General features: G+C 42.3%; 1 protein-coding gene across 1 annotated transcript in view; it reads left to right on the top strand.

Annotated features, from left to right (window-relative positions):
* Positions 1-7,665: 7,665 nt before the first annotated feature.
* The window catches only part of Mccc1 (methylcrotonyl-CoA carboxylase subunit 1), a 41,158-nt gene continuing 29,781 nt past the window's right edge, over positions 7,666-19,042 (top strand). The window contains exons 1-5 of the mRNA XM_051157065.1: positions 7,666-7,777; positions 10,592-10,638; positions 13,208-13,344; positions 17,036-17,131; positions 18,605-18,726. Coding sequence (XP_051013022.1) covers positions 7,701-7,777; positions 10,592-10,638; positions 13,208-13,344; positions 17,036-17,131; positions 18,605-18,726 — 479 coding nt within the window. The 5' untranslated portion in view covers positions 7,666-7,700. The remainder of the gene's footprint in view (positions 7,778-10,591; positions 10,639-13,207; positions 13,345-17,035; positions 17,132-18,604; positions 18,727-19,042) is intronic.

Raw genomic sequence — 19,042 nt, 5'->3', positions numbered from 1 at the left:
TGGAATTTAGGATAACCTAAATAATGGCTCAAGAATAAACTCTTATTCCCTTTAAGAATAAGAGAGCTGTGTCTTTTCGGCTGACTGTACTCTATAGAGATCATGTCTATTTTTTTATTCACATTAGTAAAGTGTAATCATTGTGCACCTCTCGGTAGCTAAGCTTTCACTTCTCTCCGTGGTGTGAGAGTGACTGTTCTTCATATTTATTTACTGTAAAGTCAGTGAAAAGACAGACAAGGAATGAGTGGCTGTAACAGCAGGGGTTTAATTTGGGGGCGGGGGAGACACCTGTGAAGGGAACATTTTTAGTTTAAAAAAAAAAAAACAGAGCTTGCTGTCAGCTCACAGGCGAGGGTACTTTAGAGGGAAAGTGGACAGGAATGGAAACGTCTCCTCTTTTATCTCTAGGTTGGACAGTGCTAGAGATAAGAATGTGATGGTCAGTTCAAGACTGTCAGGTGATCCATAAACATTTCTAATCCATATTCTTCAGATTTGACCGTTTTCTCCTGCACTATAGATTTTTTTTTCCTTAGTTCGTCAGGGGTTCTTTTTAGAGTAAGAAGTCTATAACTGTATTGGCTGTTTTTCTATGCTGTGGTAAAATGCCATGACCAAGGCAGCTTACAGAAGAAGGCGCCTATTTGGGGCTTATGATTTAATTCTGGAGCAAGAGCCCATCATGGTAGAGAAAGAATCAGGCAGCAGGTGGCAGATACAGGGACAGCTGAGAGCTGACATCTGGAACAGCAAGCAAGAAGCAGAGAGAGCTACCTGGGATGGCATGGGCTTCTGAAATCTCAAAGGCCACCCCAGTGACACATCTCCTCCAGCAGGCTCACACCTTCTAAGCCTCCCCAAGGGACACCAGCAACTGGGAACTGAGCACCCGAAAGACAGACTCACAGACGCTATCTCATTCAAACCACCACAGTAATCATACATTTGTGATAAAACTTTTAAAAAAATCTATTCAGACTTTGCTTTAAATTTTTCTCTATATGTTTTTGGAGGCATGAATTTTAAAAGCGTTTGAAACAACATTCTCAGTGTTTGTTGCTAAGGCTGATTGATCCCCCTGAACCATTACAAACTTCCTGAATAGCCGAAGAACACAGTACAAGCTCTAAGCCTCTTTATATAGTTAAAGCTAACTCTCTTTTTTTCTGTTCTGTGTAGACTTTGAACTTTTGCAAACCTATTTTATTGGGAGTTCCCTTATACCCTATACCTCCCTTCCAACCCACCTACCCTAGATAAGACAGAAAATAGGTTAATAGGCACAGGAGAAGTAGACTTTTATAGACTCAGTACCTTGGGGTGATTCCACTCTTCATCGTCAGGATTCCAGAAGACCTGTTAAACAGCAAAGCAGTAATTCAGCAAAAGTGACTGCAACCGCAGCAGCCAGAACCTGAATCATCAGCTGGAACCCAGAACCTTGAAGCATTCTCTGGAGCATTTCTAGGAGTGTCTGGAAGCAGAACAAGGAACAGGTAAACAATGCAACAACCGAAAAGCCACACCTCTGGTTTAGGGCTCATATATATCCTCTCAGAGTCTGAACCAGGATGTTTATCAGTTGACAAAGACCATGCCCCCACAACAGGCAGTTCCTTTTCTAATGGACAAATATCACACACCCTCACGCAAGTCTGTCTCACCTCCCACACTTGGTATCAAACCAAAAACATGTTTATATCCACAACAGTTATGGTATAATAATCCACACAAGAAAGATACAGATGACCGTGCTGAATAAGCCAATGGAAAGTATAACTGTCATCCTTTGGTGCTGAAGTATAAGGGTACAATGGTTTTTGCCTTTTAAGACCATAATTTATGTCAATGTTAGATGATGGTCAGATGACTTTGGAATGTGCGTTCCCGGCAGAAAATAGTATTTATTTCAGAAATGACATGGAAATTATTTTGGACCAATACCCTCTTTGGTTGTTTTACTCTACATTAATTACTTTGGCCAGAAGTCTCAAATGTGTTACCAAGGCAATCATGATTGTTGGGAGGGAGAGGGCTGAGACGTGAACCCAAAAATGGAGTCAGGACAAGATGGCATCACCATAGTCACTACTTTGAGTGTTGTGATATGTTTACAAAATCCTTCCCTGTTCTATTTCCCACAGTAATATCTTATAGAACTTTTAAAAATGTTATATATGGGAGGAACTGAGAGGAATAAAGGGAGGGGAAACTATATCCAGATTTATATTGTATGTTTAATAAAAGGGGAAAAGTTAAAAAACAAAAGAAGACAAATAAAAAAAGCAAAGGCCTTTTAAGTCAACCTGGTCAAAGCTCATTTGAACTCACAGACACTGAAGCAGCACGCACAGCTCGTGGGTGTCTACACCAGTCCTTTGCATATATAGTATGAATTTGGTGTTTTTATGGGATCCCTGAGTGTGCAAATGAGTGGGTCTCTGTTTCTCCTGCCTTCTCTTAAGCTCTTTTCCTTCAGTTGTTTGTTTTGTGCAATACCATCTTGTTAGGTTTTGTTTTCTCTTACTTTATTTTACTGCTTTCCCTTAGAAGCCTGTTTGTTTTCTGCCGTGAGACAGAAAGGGAGTGGATCTGGATGGGAGGGGAGCGGGGGGAGGAGCTGGGAGGGGTAAAATCAGGGAAACAGTAATCAGATATAGTAAGTGTGAAAAAAAAAAACCTATGTTCAATAAAAGGGGGAAAAAGGAGCTTCCAATGCTGTGTAGTTTTATTTTGTTGTAAAGACATATATCCAAGGAAAAAGATGAAGGAGAGATGAACCTGTTTTTTAGGATTCCAAGTGTGGGATCAGAACGGTCTCATGAGAGAACAGGTGAGGTTAATTCACTAGAAGAGCAACCACTTCGTGCAGGAGCTTAATTGTTGCCAGCTGAAAGGATCCTGTGAACTGACTCTGGGAGGAGATATATATAAATGAGCCCAGAACAGGAGGCGGGAGTTTTTTGGAGACTTGGGATGGATTTGGCTGTTCATCGCTCCTAGAGAGAACCGCCGAGGGAAGGCTTTGGGGCTCCGGCTCCTGCTGCAGTTCTGGGTTCTGGTTACCCCAGGTTCCAGCAGAAAAAATCCTGCAGCTCACACCCGGAGAATTGTTCCTTGGAACTGATATCCTTAAGGTTTTGTTATTGTGTCCATTAATGCTCATTTCCTATTGTTTTGGTTAGTCGGGTTGTAAGTGACATATGCTCGGTCACTAAGTTGTTAATAAAATATATTGGTTAAGAAAATTGAGCCTACAAAAAGAGCTGTAGAAATAATTGAAAGAATGTACATAACAAAATTCCCTTGATTTCTGTAGTGCTCTTGGAATCAAGTACAATTTTTCTAACCTCTCCAGTAGAAATTGGTGTTAAGTCTGTGAGCGTATATGATACTGATTTGTGTCTTCTCAATTGTGGCACACATGTCTCATGCAACCAGAACAATCTACCTGCAAGGGGGAAAAATATAGTGAAAGAACCCTGCCGTTGTTTTGGAAGTCACCCAAGCTGAGGAAAAAAAAAATAGCTTTAGCATATATGAATCATAAGTAAAAATTTAGACAAGTAATTGTTAATTCCACTACCACAATTTTTGAGCCAGATTTGAAGCAAGTTTTAATAAACACTAGCAGGATGAAGGACACTGGCCAGGTCATGCCTCAGATTCCCAGAGAATAGTCCCAAATTATGGTAATCAGTGCTTACAAAGACAGGCAAAACCCACAAGGCTGCATCACCTTCATCCAATCAGGGACAAGCACACACCCTGATATACTTGCTACCTATGTACCTCCTGCCTATGTGCACATCCTGTGCAGCTGGGGAAGCCAACCTTGTTTACAGAAGTGAAAACATGTGGCTTGTTATCTCACATGAACAGCAGCCCCCAGCATTCCAGGAAGTTATCTGTCCTTTGGCAAATGGGGCTTATGGGTTACAGGCATTTTTGTTCTTTAGATCTCTTAAGCACGGTAATTAAGACTTAAAACATAACTTGGGCCCTCACATAGTAACAGAAAAAGAAAATCTCATTTTTTGAGACAGAGTCTCATGTAGCCTTTGCACTAACCTTTTGTTTTTTTTTTTTGTTTTGTTTTGTTTTGGTTTGGTTTTTCGAGACAGGGTTTCTCTGTGTAGCCTTGGCCATCCTGGACTCACTTTGTAGACCAGGCTGCCCTCGAACTCACAGCGATCCGCCTGCCTCTGCCTCCCGAGTGCTGGGATTAAAGGCATGCGCCACCATGCCCGGCTTGCACTAACCTTTGGCTTTCATCTGCCTGGGCTTCTCTGCTGATGGGACCCTCTCTAGCATCATCCTTCTAAGATAGGATCCACTCATTTGCCTTCTGGGATGCATCTGGCTGCGTTTGCATAGCCCAAGTGGTTCCTTCACCCTGGTCTCCGTAATTTTATCTATCAGTACCAATGTGTTACTGTTTCTCCAGGGATACTGTTTTTTGTTTGTTTGTTTGTTTGTTTTAGAAGAGTGCACAGGAAGAGGCAGATGGATCGCTGAGTTCAAGGCCAGCCTGGTCTACAGAATGAGTTCCGGGACAGCCAAGGCTAACCAGAGAAATCTTGTCTCGAAAAACAAACAAACAAACAAAAAGTGCACATTTATCCAAAATATCTAAGAATCTGACACTTTCAACAAAAACTTCAATTTTTTACTGTCAGTTTTATTTGTTGTAATATATTAAATTTTGAGGTAGTTTGGGACTCAAAAGCTAAGATTTATAAGTCAGCATGTGCGTTTTGCATAATAAGCTGCTAATGGTGAGCAAAGTGTTATACACTAACTAGAATTGCCACGTCTGTGAAGTCTTCTGCGGGATTAAGGTTACAGACAGGGCTTGATGTGTATTTTAGTTAAATTTATGGCAATTAAAATATTTGGAGGCAAGGGTAAAAAAAATTATACTTGCACATTTTGTCCACTAAAGCTTATTTGGCGTTGAGTGTCAAAAGTGCATAAGGAGAGGGCCTGGAGAGATGGCTCAGAGGTTAAGGGCACTGGCTGCTCTTCCAGAGGTCCTGAGTTCAGTTCCCAGCAACCACATGGTGGCTCACAACCATCTATAATGTGATCTGATGCCCTCTTCTGGCCCGCAGGTGTACATGCAGGCAGAACACTGTATACATTATAATAAATAAATCTTTAAAAAAAAAAAAAAAAAAAAAGAGTGCATAAGGATCCAACATTTCTTTTCCAGAGAGTCTAACCCCATCTGAATTGTTGAACAGTGGCTGGGTTTTGTATGAGCATAATATTTTCTTTTCTTTCAAATACTAACACGATTAACTATATTAGTGACTTCTTGGTAGTAAACCATCTTTACAATTCTATAATAAAATGTATCTTTTAAAACAAAAGATTTATTATGTATACAGTGTTCTGCCTGCATGTAAACCTGCATACCACAGGAAGGCACCAGATCTCATTATAGATGGTTGTGAGCCACCACGCGGTTGCTAGGAACTGAACTCAGAGCCTTGGAAGAGCAGTCAGTGCTCTTAACCTCTGAGCCATCTCTCCAGCCCCTAAAATGTATCTTTTTATAAGTCACTGAATGTTTTAGTTAATATTTACATAAGATTTTTCCATTAATACCCATAAGTGGCATTGGACTATCAACATGTGTGTGACTTACATGTTGTTTTATTGATTTTGGCACCGGTGTTATCTTTACTTCATAAAAGAACTTCAATTTTTTCTATCTTTTTGTGTTCTAGAAAAAATTAATAGTTGTGCAATGATGCACTGTTTACTCTATATATGGAATTTCTTTACAAAAGAAGGTGAACTTTCTCATTAGCTGGGTTAGAGGTAGGGTTTGGCATGATAGGAAGGATTGATCACACAGTCTAGTTCCCTTATACCTAAGGTTTGTTTAGATGTTTGGTTTTTTTTTTGTGTGCGGTTTTTTTTTTTTTTTGGTTTGGTTCGATCTTATCTTTCTTCCAGCATCTATTTTAGTAAACAATATTTTTTTGTAACGCCCATTTCAGTTCTGGCTTGTTTAAAGTTGCGCCGTAATAGCTTTTTGGTAATTTATTGTTTTCTTATTTTAAAATATTACACAAAATTACACACTCCTCTAATTAGAAGTTAGAGGCAGGCAGATTTCTGTGGGTTTGAGGCCAGCCTGTTCTACATTGTGAATTCCAGGACAGCCTGGGCTACATAGAGAGGACCCTGTCCACTCCCCCCCCCCCACAAAAGGCAAGTGAGAAATCTTTTTCTCTTTATTTCTTGATTATTTGGGATCCATGTTCACTCTTCTTTTTGTTTTTTAAATATATCTTACACAAATTTTAAGTAGAAGATAGAAACAATTTCTCCCCGCCCCCAGAAAACAGTGTATGATTTATTTTTAAAAATTCTGGGACTCTTCACACCCAAAATAGCACAAACATAAACAAGTAAATTAAAACCTATGGAAACATTAGCCACAAGTAACACTGAGACAATATTAACCTTAATAAATAGAGTTCTTATAACACTGGTTTTTGTTTGTTTGTTTGTTTGTTTTAAGGTATACAGGTATACAGCCACACAAACAAGGCCAATGGCACAGTTCTCCCAGTGAGGTTTCGGAACTATTTGATGACTCTATTGATACAAGTTTAAACACTTATTTAACATAAGATATCCTTCCACCCGTAAGTGTCTTCTGAAGGAAGGAATTCATTATTGGTGGCTTACGGTGCAATGGGGTCTCTTGCGCTGGCCTTGAAAACACACAAGCCAGTTTGTATCCAAAGCTTTTAAAAGTTTAAAACTTTCAGGTTGGGGGTTTAGCTCAGTGGCAGCTGAGTGCCTAGCGCTCTGTTCTCAGCTCTTGAAAACAAAACAAAAGTTCAAAACCTTCAAGACAACCTCTTAGGTTTTAAAGAGGCCGTGGCATAGCTCAGGCTGCCCTCAAACTCGCCGTGGGGGTGAGGATGATGGTGAACTCCTGATCCTCCTGCTTCCACCGGTCCCTCCCCTTATTTCTCATTCTTTTCTTAGGTGTTTTTTTCAGTTCGTGAATTTATTGGTCCTTTGGTTTTTCTGAATCCACTACTTTTATTTATGTTAGTTTGAGGGAGTACCTTGGAAAAATTGCCCAGGCTCGCTCGGAATGCGCTGTCTAGTCAGAGGTCGGTCCTCTAACCGCCACAATCTCTCTGCATCTGCTTCTTTAGCTCTGGGATTGTAAATACGTGCCGCTATGCCCGACTTACATTTGTTTGTGTTGTAACCCTTCAATTGGCCGTTCCGCTTACTATGCTTTTTTTCCCCCATAGGAACCCTGCCCCAGCTGTATCAAACATCTATAGATAGTTTTCACTGCGTCTTTATTTTTTAGACATTCTGCCACTCCATCTCGACTTCCCCCTTTTCTTGATGTTCAGAGAGAAAGCTTGCTTTTTGAGCGCTGGTGTCTTCCTCTCACACCCGGAGCTAGAAATGCAGACCTGGCTCCGCCCCCCCCCTCCTCCATGGAGCCCAGCCCCTCACAGTCCACGCCCCAAGTCTAACCTGCCAATCCGTGCCTTTGAGACACCCAGTTCTGTGATTGGCTCTTGCGGAGACGCCCACTTGCTCTTTCGGGGCTACGGTGGCCGCCCGGGGACAAGAGGCTTGCGCAGTGGGGGACGCTTGCACCCGTAAACCAAGCAGCTTTCGCCGTCAGGCACGGCGGTACGGAGATGGCCGCGGCGGCGCTTCTGGCTGTGGTGGACAGGAACCAGCTGCGGCGGGTCCCGATCCTGCTGCTGCAGCCGAGGTGACTACTGGTGGGCAGCGGATCAGTGCACGGGCTGCGGGTCAGTGTGCGGCCGGGTTGCGGGGCGCTGGGTCACGTGATCGGCCCTTTAAGCGTCTGCGGGTAGTTTAGATTGGACAGTCCTTCGTGGCTCTTCCCACCGTCCCCGCGGCTTTGAGAACCGGAGGTTTCTGCTGTGAGCTTGCGGGGCTGGGCACCCTGCAAGCTGCTGCATCCAAAGATCGCACAGCTAGAGGCCTGGGCTAGGATCCCTCTTCCCAAAGTCCTTTTCAGCTCAGCTCCCTCATCTTGAGTGCAGTTCAGGGAAGGATTCCTAGACATCTTTCCTATTGCTGGAATCAAATTAGTGAGAGCTGAGGAGTTTTGTCGAACGCTCTTGATCACAAGTTTGAACTGACAGATGACTAACTCCTTTCCGGGATCCTTTGGAAGATGAGGCTCCGCGCTTTGGGGACAGTAATTTCTGCAGTGAAAACACCTCTAGGTAGATTTACTATCACCTCCCAGCATTCTGAAAGACGTGCCCGCCCAAAGGCACGGAAAGACTGGGCCCCCAGCTTAGCTGCTCAACACACCTGTGACCTTGGCTGAGTTACCTAGTAGCTGTGCTTCAGTTTCTTCTAGAAGAAGGTGATGTTGCTCGTCCTCTCGTTTGTCCAAATCAACACATGGATAAAGATTTAACCAGATTACGGCCCCTTCAACAAACAATGGCAGATGCCCAGATTTTCAGTGAATACTAAGACTCACCCCTATATATATTTTTTTCAAGACAGGGTTTCTCTGTGTAGCCTTGGCCATCCTGGACTCACTTTGTAGACCAGGCTGGCCTTGAACTCGCAGCGATCCGCCTGCCTCTGCCTCCCGAGTGCTGGGATTAAAGGCGGGCGCTGCCACGCCCAGCTCTCACCCCTGTATTTTAAATAAAAAAGACATTGAAAGTAGTGTTAATGCTGTTTTCTGTGAATTTCCTTAGGTTTCCAAGTACTACCACAGACTCATTCTTTTCTCTCTCAAAGCTTACTTATAGTTGTCATCTGCAAATGATTCTTAGAATCAAAAAACTTACCAGCATGAGATTTTTACTTTTTTTTTTTTTTTTTTTTGCCAGTCATGATTCCTCTAATATCTTAGAAAAAGAAGCTGTCAGCTGGGTGAACATGTAATCCCAGCACTCGGAGAGGCAGAGACAGGCAGATCTCTGTGACTTTGAGGCCAGCCTGGTCTACAGAATGAGTTCCAGGTCAGCCAAGGCTACACAGAGAAACCCTGTCTCCCTAAACAAAAACAAAAACAAAAGAATAGAAGCTGTCTTAATTGGTGTGATTATCTCATGGCAGCAATGTACTCATCTTGTTTAAATGTTTTAAGGTGTAGCAAAAATAACTGAAAAAGGGGGATAGAGCAGTCAGAGCGTTGTCAGGATAGAGGGTTGCAGCTAAGGGGTGTGTCTGTCTGTCTGTCTGCCTGCCTATCTCAGTCCTTACTCTCATTGGTCCCAGGCTAGACACCATGAAGTTGCCCTCTCATAGGCACAGCTCCCTGTGAAGGCCTTAAACCTTAACTTACCTGAAGAAGTCAAAGGAAAGACAGTGCTCCAAGCCGGAGAACTCCTTTGAAAAGATCAGGAAACATAAGCCTTCCTTCTTGAAGAGCAAGAATGTGAGGTGGGCTGACTTGGAAAGATTTGAGAGAGCACTGGTCAGTCTCCTGGGGAAGCAAGCCGTCTCTGAGCTCTCATGCAAAGATGTATGTCTTCCCAGAAGGCCTCAGGACGACGGCAGCGTCTGACGAAGTGTGCTCCTGGGATACTGAGCAAATAGGACAATGAAAGGGTGGTTCTCACGTGACCTTTGGGAGACGCTGGTCCTGCTGGTTGCATAGTTACACGCACAGGGTGTGTGTATGTTGTTGTGGTGTTCTAATGTCGCATGCACGCTGTGATCTTTGTACTCTGTGAAGGAACTAAGCTCATCAGTCTGTACATAACCATGTTTTTGCTTGGGAAAATTGTATGCTTTAAAGCCGAGAAGTATCTTCAAGGTTGCCTCTTTTACAGAATTGGAGCTACAGGCTGAGCATTTGGATAGTATGTTTATGTCCCCCTAAAACTGAAATTTGTTTATTCCTTACTATATAAGTTTTCTCTTTGGGAGGGTATTAATGAAAAAAAAAAAAAAAAAAGATTGAGCAACCCCAATGTAGAGTAATCTGACTGTGGGCATATTGAAGAGTAATTGGTGGGGACTGGGCCACAGCCAACATTTCGTATTTCTATTATCCTTTTTAAAACTTTCTTACTTTAATTTCTTTGACTTAATGTCAAAATGGTCTTATCGTAGGGTTGCATTCTATTGTAATTTCAAACTGTAGTTTAATTAGCGTATTTCCTTTAATAAACTAGAACAGAAAGCACCAAGATGCAAAGTTTGTCACCCTCCATGACAACTCTAATTGTGTGTATGCTGCATAGCTTTTACTATAACTTACAGTCCAACACAGAGTTTTTAAAAAGCTGAGGTAGATGGCTTTAAAGTGCCTCAGCTTCTTAGTTCTCTTTCTCACCAAATGGCAGCTTTGAATATTAAACAGGATGGGCCACTCAAAGCCATGAGCCCACAGGGAAACGGGCCAGAACTCAATCTCCCAGGCTCTGGATAGGATTTCTTTCCACAGAGTCTTACTCAGTCACGTTGCCAACGGGCTCAAGGTTGGCCTTCCACCACGTCTGGACTTGTTTATAAGTCTTGAGAGAGCAGCAGCTGATCTCGAGGAGTCTGATGAATTGTAATTCCATTTGGGTTTGTTTTACAGGGAATGGGCCTGGAAGCAGAGGACCATGAAGTATGCCACATCCTCAGGTACCCACTGTCTTAAAGCTTTGCTTCAGAGTGTGAGCCAAGAAAAGGAATGTTCAGTCTCTAATTTGTGCACAATAGAGTTAGCTCTCATAAACCTTCATACTTTTGTATTTTCACAATAACTTTTTTTTAGTTGGTTCTAAGTCACCAAGTTTGCTTTTTATGTCAAATCCTTTATACTGTTGGGTGTGAATTTTGGTGTGCAACGATGGAGAACATCTTACATTTTTGGTTTGTTTGTTTGTCTTGAGACTCACTGTGTCTTGGAACTCACTATGTAGGCCAGGCTGTCCTTGAACAGAGGTCCACCGGCCTCTGCCTCCCGGGTGCTAGGATTAAAGGCGTGCGCTACCACGCCCAATGAGGACATTTTATATTAATGTACTTTCTGCTTGCTAATAAAAGAACTGTTGCTTTTTTCAAGTGAGGTTTTACAGGGAATTCGGAAATCTAAAACTGGTGCAAGTGTATCGGAATATTTCTGTGGTTGGGTGGCCACACCCCCTACCTGTTACACTTGAAACACACATGTTGATGCTAGACTGCAGCAGCCCCGGTGCCCTGTCATGGTGTTTGGACTGTTTAGATCTTATGGGAAAACATTTCTAATTATAGCAAACCTTTTTTTTTTTTTTTTTAAAGAAAACCCTTATTTTAAACTGTCGGCACTTATCTCCTGTATGATGATGAAAATGTCTATCATATTCTTTCTCTAGATCAGACAGTTTTATTACCATAATTCAAATGAAAGGAAATAGTGAATTTCTTAAGCATTCAGAATTAGATGCAAATCAGGTGACAGTGCAGGCAATGGCGTATGTAGGACCAGTGCCCACTGTACTGTATTATTTCCTTGTAAAATGTGATTATATAAGTGGTTATCTTATGGATAAATCCCAAGTTTGTGAACAGGGTATAATCTGTATAAATGACTTTTTAAGAAATCAATTGGAAAGAACTATGCAAGCTGGCTGGGAAAGAAGTGGCCCGTGTCATTGGACCATGTCTGTAGCAGCTGTACAAGTCGGGTTCCGATTCCTGGAGGTGGATTCCCGCAGTGGGGGGAGATGAGCAGGGGAGGGTTTGGAGAAAACGTGCTGGGGAGCCCTGTGATGCCTCGGTTGGACCAAGTGAGAGCAGACTTGCAGAAACAAGTCAGTGCCAGCCGTAATCTGCCAAGAGTTCGGGAACTGGGAGCCGAGGTTTAGAGACAAAGAGACTTCCTAGTGGAAATTGACTGTAGAGAGCTAGAAACCCCAACGAGCCAGAGCCAGTGAGAGTGCAGACGCTACTAACACAGAGGGGACGGCATTTGGCATAGCAACGGGACGTTTCCGTGACATAAGAAGGAAGAGAAACTGAGAGAAGAGCCAAGTCGTGTCTCCTCCTCCATGCTGCATGTCTCCGTTTAACTGTCTGGTCCCTTTCGTATGGAGATCGTGCATTGTCTTTTCTTAAGCTTTATGTCCCTTACTGAGTAACTTGAGGTTGCATTGACAGCGATATTATGAGCTTCAGTGAACAGAGAAGAAACCCACTATCTAATTTTTAAAAATGGTGATTTTAGCCTTTGGTATGCAGCTTTATCAAAACAAACCCCTAAGAGCTGATTAATAGCTTCCTCAAGACCAAGCTATTCCACTCCTTGGAATATACCCAGAAGAAGCTCCAGCACATAACAGGGACATATGCTCAACCATGTTCATAGCAGCCTTATTCATAATAGTCAGAACATAGAAACAGCCTAAGTGTCCCTCAGTAGAAGAATGGATAAAGAAACTGTGGTACATTTACACTATGAAATACTACTCAGCTATTTTAAAAAAAGGAATTTCTGAAATTTGTGGACAAATGGATTGAGCTAGAAATGGTCATAATGAACAAGTTAACCCAGAAGCAGAAAGACTCAAATGGTATATACTCACTTATATCTGGACACTAGCCCAAGGGGCATGTCCCATGAAAGTCTTCACTTGTCAGGAAAGTGGAACAGAGAAGAGGACATCCTATTGGGACTTTAGGTGAGAGACGCATGGGAGAATGGGGGAATAGAAGGATCCAGAGGGTCCTAGAAACCTACAAGAAGAACATTATGATGGGCGGATCTGGGCTCAGGGGTCCCGCTCAAACTATGGCACCAGCCAAGGACAATACGTGCAGTAAACATCGAACCCCAACCCAGATCTAGCCAATGGACAGGACATTCTCCACAGTTGAGTAGAGAGTGGGGTCTGACTTTCACACGAACTCTAGTGCCCCATATTTGACCATGTCCCCTGGATGGGGAGGCCTGGTGGCACTCAGAGGAAGGATAGCAGGCTACCAAGAAGAGACTTGATTCTTTATGAGCATATACAGGGGGAGGAGGTCCCCGTCAGTCACAGTCATAGGGGAGGGGAGTAGGGGGAAAGCGGGAGGGAGGGAGGAATGGGAGGATACAAGGGATGGGATAACAATTGAGATGTAATATGAATGAATTAATAAAAAGGAAAAAAAAGAGCCGATTAGTAACATTTTAATTTCTCATTTCCCAGTAACATTCGTGTCTTATCTTCACGGGTTTTAACAGGAAGAAACATTACCAAGGTCCTCATTGCAAACAGAGGAGAAATTGCCTGCAGGGTGATACGAACAGCCAAAAGGATGGGTGTACGGTCTGTGGCAGTTTACAGTGAGGCCGACAGGAGTTCCATGCATGTAGACATGGTATGTCCTTACAGGCTGAAACAAACCTTGTTAGTGACTGCATGTGTTTGCTTTTGTGTCCAGGTTAGCTCTTCAAATTGTATTTATTTTTATTTCACGTACATTGGTGTTTTGCCTGTGCATATGTCTGTATGAGGGTGTCGGATTCCGTAGAGCTGGAGATACAGACAGCTGAGAGCTGCTGTCCAAGTGCTGGGAATTGAACCCCTATCCTCTGGAAGCGCAGCCAGTGCTCTTAACCATTTTGCCATCTCTCCAGCCATTATAATGATTAAGTTTAGTTGTAATCATTGCATTTTTAATTTAAAAAATTATTTGTCTATTTATCTATTTGGTTTTTAAAAATCATTTATTTAATTTTATTTTATGTGCATTGGTGTGAGGGTGCCAGAGCCATTGGAACTGGAATTGCAGACAGCTGTGAACTTCCAAGCGGGTGCTAGGAATCGAACCCTGGTCCATTTGGAAGAGCAGACAGTGCATTTAACCACTGCACCATCTCTCCAGCCCCTTATTTATCTGTTTTTTTTTTTGAGATAGGGTTTCTCTGTAAAGCCCTGGCTGTCCTGGAACAGCCAGGCTGGCCTCAGACTCACAGAGATCCGCCTCCCTTTGTATCAACTACTGCCTGGCTCAGTTTAGTTCTTCATGATGACGACAGTTGATGCTTGCAATTATGAACAAGGTTGAGGTAGGTAGAGGTTCCCACTTCCCGCTAAGCACTCCTCTTGCAGACTCTTTCAAGATGTCACACCGACTGAACCAAAGCACTGTGTTTAGTCACATAGCTGATTTGCAGGCCAGGTCCTTGATCTCAGATTGTTTCCTTCCAGATTCGTGATTGTTAACAGTTGTCACCTACTGACTTGAGCTGTGTTAGACAAGCCACTTGAGTTTCCTGAACTTTAGTTCATCAGTAAAATCCCGGCTGAAAACACCATGTCCTTTGACGGTTATTACTAGTTCACGTGGGCCAGACGGAACTCTAGCAGAGATGAGTTCAACTGCGGACTCTCTCTGGGCCCGCAGGAGGGCTGAGCATACCAGTTGCAGTTCCTGGTCCAGCTTCAGCTGGCTTTTTTTTTTTTTCTTTTTTTTCTTTTTAACTGTGGCAACTGCTTCATCTTGGGAGAGAGAAATTTTCCTGATGCCTTTCAGGCCTCCGAAGCTTCTCCTTTCTCCCGTGTCTTTTTCTGAACCTCACCCATCTGTATAAATTAATGTCAAAGTTCTGATGTCAAGACTTGACCCTCCAACTTTCTCAGTGCATTCTTTTGTTCTAGATCATCCTACCTGTCCCATTGACTTCATGGAAAACTTTCAAATTTCTGTTTGTAGCCCAGACTTCCTTTTGGACATGGGTATCCATGGACACCCAGCTGCCCACTTACCAGATACCAAACCACTGTGTCCTGACGTTGAACTTTAGATATTTTATCTACACTCAGCTTGATTTTCACACAAGCTTCCATTGTTGATGATAACGCCACCTTTGCTTATAAAAATAATGATTAAAAAAGAGAGAAAGATGATTATTTTAAAAAATGATGCAGAGATCTGGGTATCTTTAAGTAAATGCATGAAATTTAAAGTTGGCAGTTTTTCTCTAACCCAGCTAGCCCCCAAATAAACAAGACAGAAAAATAAAAGGAGAGCAACGTTTACACAAACCTGAGACAGGAGATTCTTAGAATTAGCATCACAATGCCATGTCCAGGTTGCAACCAGATATGGAGGCAAGGAATCAGCATTTGAATAATACAAGGATAATCTTTACACAGTTCACAATAACATTGTGGCAAAATTAAATGTCTCCTCTCCTCTTCCCTCTATATATACTGCATCTCTTCCTCTTCCTCGTTTAGAAGGCACAAAGAGCTACTCCTGCTGCCGCCCAGACGCCCCTACCCTCTGCCTCCTGCCCCCTCTTACCATCTGTTTCTTGTATTTCATCTTGCGTTCTGAACCAAAGTTGGTTTATATAGTTTAATTGCTTTAAACCTTTTATCTGATCCATAACATTAGGAATACTTTAGGAGACTTGGGTGTTGGCGAAGATGGGTAGAATTGATGTGTTGGTGGAGATAGTTGTTAGCGAGACCCAAGTGTTGATGAACCAGGAACTATTAAAATGTACGCATTCTTGACTCTGCCCTGCAGACATTCTGCTAGGTCTGTGGCCCCACATATAAATGAACATGGTATATAATGACACTTTCAGCCTTGCTTGTGTTTAGCCCTGTGCCACTACAACCCAAATGCAAGCGAAGAGGCTTCTGATTAAATGAGCCGTGACCACCATTCTGTGTAACTATTCTGCACAGTGATCTGTACATGTGTGTGCTGGCAAAGAAGCACCCCAAAGTGTAATGCTAACAAAAACAATTCTAGAAGATTGGCAAACAGTATGATTCTATTTGCATAAAACTAAGATTGCTTGTGCTTATGTTTATATAAACAAATAAAAAATATGGATATGAAAAAAAATGTTTCAAGCTGATTATAGTGGAAAATATGTCTGGAGAGGACTGTAATAAAGGAAGGGTGGTACCCAGCATCAGTTTGTCATTGTATTATCGTCCATGTTTTTTAGAATGAGAATGGGCCTGTGTTTTGTGAAGTTAAAAGTTAAAATATATTTTATTTATTTATTTTGCCTTTTGTAGTTTTCCCCCAAATCTCATTATAAGTTCAGTTAAGGAAAAAAATCCAAATATTTGTACCTCTTGGGTGCCTCATGAAATCTGTGTTATCACTGTTCCTTGACCCCTTACCTCCTCTGACCCAGACGCTATCCTTGGTCACTTACACAGACCAGGATCCTTTCTCCCTCTGGACCTTCCCATACATGTGTTTTCCGCATGCAAGTTTTCCACTCCCTTTCCTGAGTCACTTTCTCCATCTATCCCCAGGCCAAGTCCCTACCAATCCCGAGGAGCCTGACCTGACGGCCCTGCTAGCTCACCCTGGCCACCTTCAGACCAGAGCCAGTCCCCCTGTGACTGTCGTGCCCCTGCCTTCTTTAGGGCCTTTGCCACAATTTCCATTTGTGTGTGGATGCTTAATGGGTGCCTCAAAGCCTGGCACACAGTAGGCAGTCAGCACATGTATGCAAATGATTAGATGCTTTCTGCTTGGTCTATTTCAGGGGATGTTTTGATCTTATGAAAAATTTAAAGGATGGTGTAGAATAATTCACAAATTATGAGAGATTATATAAGCTTTGTAACAGCTACATATTTCTTTTTTTAAAGATTTATTTATTATGTATACAATATGATCAGATCACATTATAGATGGTTGTGAGCTACCATGTGGTTGCAGGGAATTGAACTCAGGACCTCTGGAAGAGCAGTCAGTGCTCTTAACCACTGAGCCATCTCTCCAGCCCCTATTTCTGTTAATGTATTTTGTATCTGTTTTCAAATTACAATGTTTGACATTAAAATACATTTAAGATCATTACAATGCTGTAATTGTGTCTAGAATGTGGTTTCTTTGGGACAGGTGAGTTTTGACTCTCCTTACATACAAGACTGAGTCCCAAACTGGCTGCTTCTGCTTCTTCATTCTTACATTTTTATGTCACTGTCGTTGCCCGTTGTGCCCGGCATTGTATGCTTAATAGTGAACGAGGTTGATTTGGTTCTGTAGACAGTAACAAACAAGCTAGCCGTGCTGTCTCTAACAGGCAGATGAAGCATACTCCATAGGCCCCGCCCCGTCCCAGCAGAGCTACCTCGCCATGGAGAAAATCATCCAAGTGGCCAAGAGCTCTGCAGCGCAGGTAAGAGCTGAAACACTTTATAATGGGTGGCAAACAGATGTTATATAGTTCATGCAGAATTACTTCTTTGAAGACATGTTCTCTTTTCAGCTAGCCTTCTCCCTAGGTCCTCTGCACCTGAAATCTTTGGGAAGGTGGTGGAGGGAGAATCTAAACTGTACATTAGAATTAAGAGAATGGAGTTCTTCTTGGGACCTCAAATGTTTGAGGTTAGTCCAGTTTTGCACAGAAGCAAAAAAACAGATCCCTCGTCCCAGGCTGCAGCCTTTTGCTTTCCCTAATAGCGATGCTGTTGTAAGTTAAAGTGTGGATTTTTCCTGGGTGAGTGAGATGGCTCATCGGGTGAAGGAGCTTGCTGCCAAGCCTGTTAACCCGAGTTCAGTTCCTGAGCCTGCAAAGTGGAAGGAGAGAACTAACCCCTCCAAATTGTCCTCTGACCTCCACATGCACACCCTACAACACACACACACACACACACACACACACACACACACACACACACACAGTAAAAGATGTAGTAACAACTGTTTAATGTTAACTGTTATTCCTATTATTTAACCTAAAACATGTCTTAAAATAAAAAAGGAAAGTATGCTTCAATTATGTTTTTAAATTTAATTCATAGTGAACAGTTCAATTATTAAAAATTTGTGTAAAGGTAAAAATAAATTAATGTGTACGTAAAGATAGGTTGTTCTAGAGATAACCATACAATTCATTAATTCCACTTTAAAGTGTGTGTGTGTGTGTGTGTGTGTGTGTGTGTGTGTGTGTGTGTGTTTGATGTAGGGGTTGGGAGCTTGTGAATGTGGAGATCAGTTTACAGTCCCCTTACTTATAGAAGATTAAAAAATAGAAACAATTCACACATCAGTGAACAGATTAGTGGGTGAACAAATGTGGAATGTACATACAGTGAAATATTAGCCTGAAAATGAATGACTTCTGCCACAAGCTGCCACATGCATGAACTTTGAAAACATGCTAAGTTAACTAAGCCAGCATGGACAGGGAAGCAATATAGAACTCCGTCAACAGGAGACATCTAGACTTGGAAATTCGTAGGAATAAAGAGATCGTGGCTGCCTGGTCATGGGAATGATGTCTGGGATGGTGATACCATTTGACAGGTGGTGATGACGGTAGGAGAGTGACATCAGTGGGAATCACATGCTTAACACTGCTTAAACTGGTACCTTGTAGGTCTGCAGACATCGCTACAGTAAGAGATACCAGGCTGAGGGTATAACACTGCCTAGCACATGTGAGGGCCTGGGTTTGATGGGGAAAAAGAAACAAAAGAAATAGGTTTTCCTGGTATAAAAGAGGCTTCAAAATTTCAACTTGAATGTTCTAGACCTTGCTTTGGGAGCAGGATATGAGAGCCTTCTCAGGAGGACAGTAGTGTCAGAGCCAAAGTATTGCCGGCTGAGAGCTAGCTAGTAAGTCAGTTGTGCTTTTTCTCCGTTGTAGGCCGTCCATCCAGGATATGGTTTTCTTTCAGAAAACATGGAATTTGCTGAACTTTGTAAAAAAGAAGGACTTATTTTTATAGGTCCCCCTGCATCTGCAATTAGAGACATGGGTATAAAGAGGTAAGCATTAGAAAGCAAGTTGAAGTAGTTTATTTTATTACAATTAATTATCACTTGTGTGTGTTTGTATGTGCACACGAGTGCATGCATGCAGGCATTCCACCTTTACACAGGTTCTGAGGACCAGACTCAAGTGGTCAGGCTTACGGGGCAAGCACTCTACCCACTGAGCTATCCTGCCCTCTCCACTGAGGTGTTTTAAATTACATTCTTTTATTGTCATTCTTCTCCCGTGCAGGAAAATTCCACTGAATTTTAGGAAATATACAAGTAATTATATTGTAAATTCTAAGATCTATATTAGTTGTCTGGGGTT

The sequence above is a fragment of the Acomys russatus genome, chromosome 15 (assembly GCF_903995435.1).
Source record: "Acomys russatus chromosome 15, mAcoRus1.1, whole genome shotgun sequence".
Taxonomy (NCBI): domain Eukaryota; kingdom Metazoa; phylum Chordata; class Mammalia; order Rodentia; family Muridae; genus Acomys; species Acomys russatus.
Note: the sequence above shows the minus strand (reverse complement) of the source record. Positions and strands in the feature narration are given on the sequence as shown.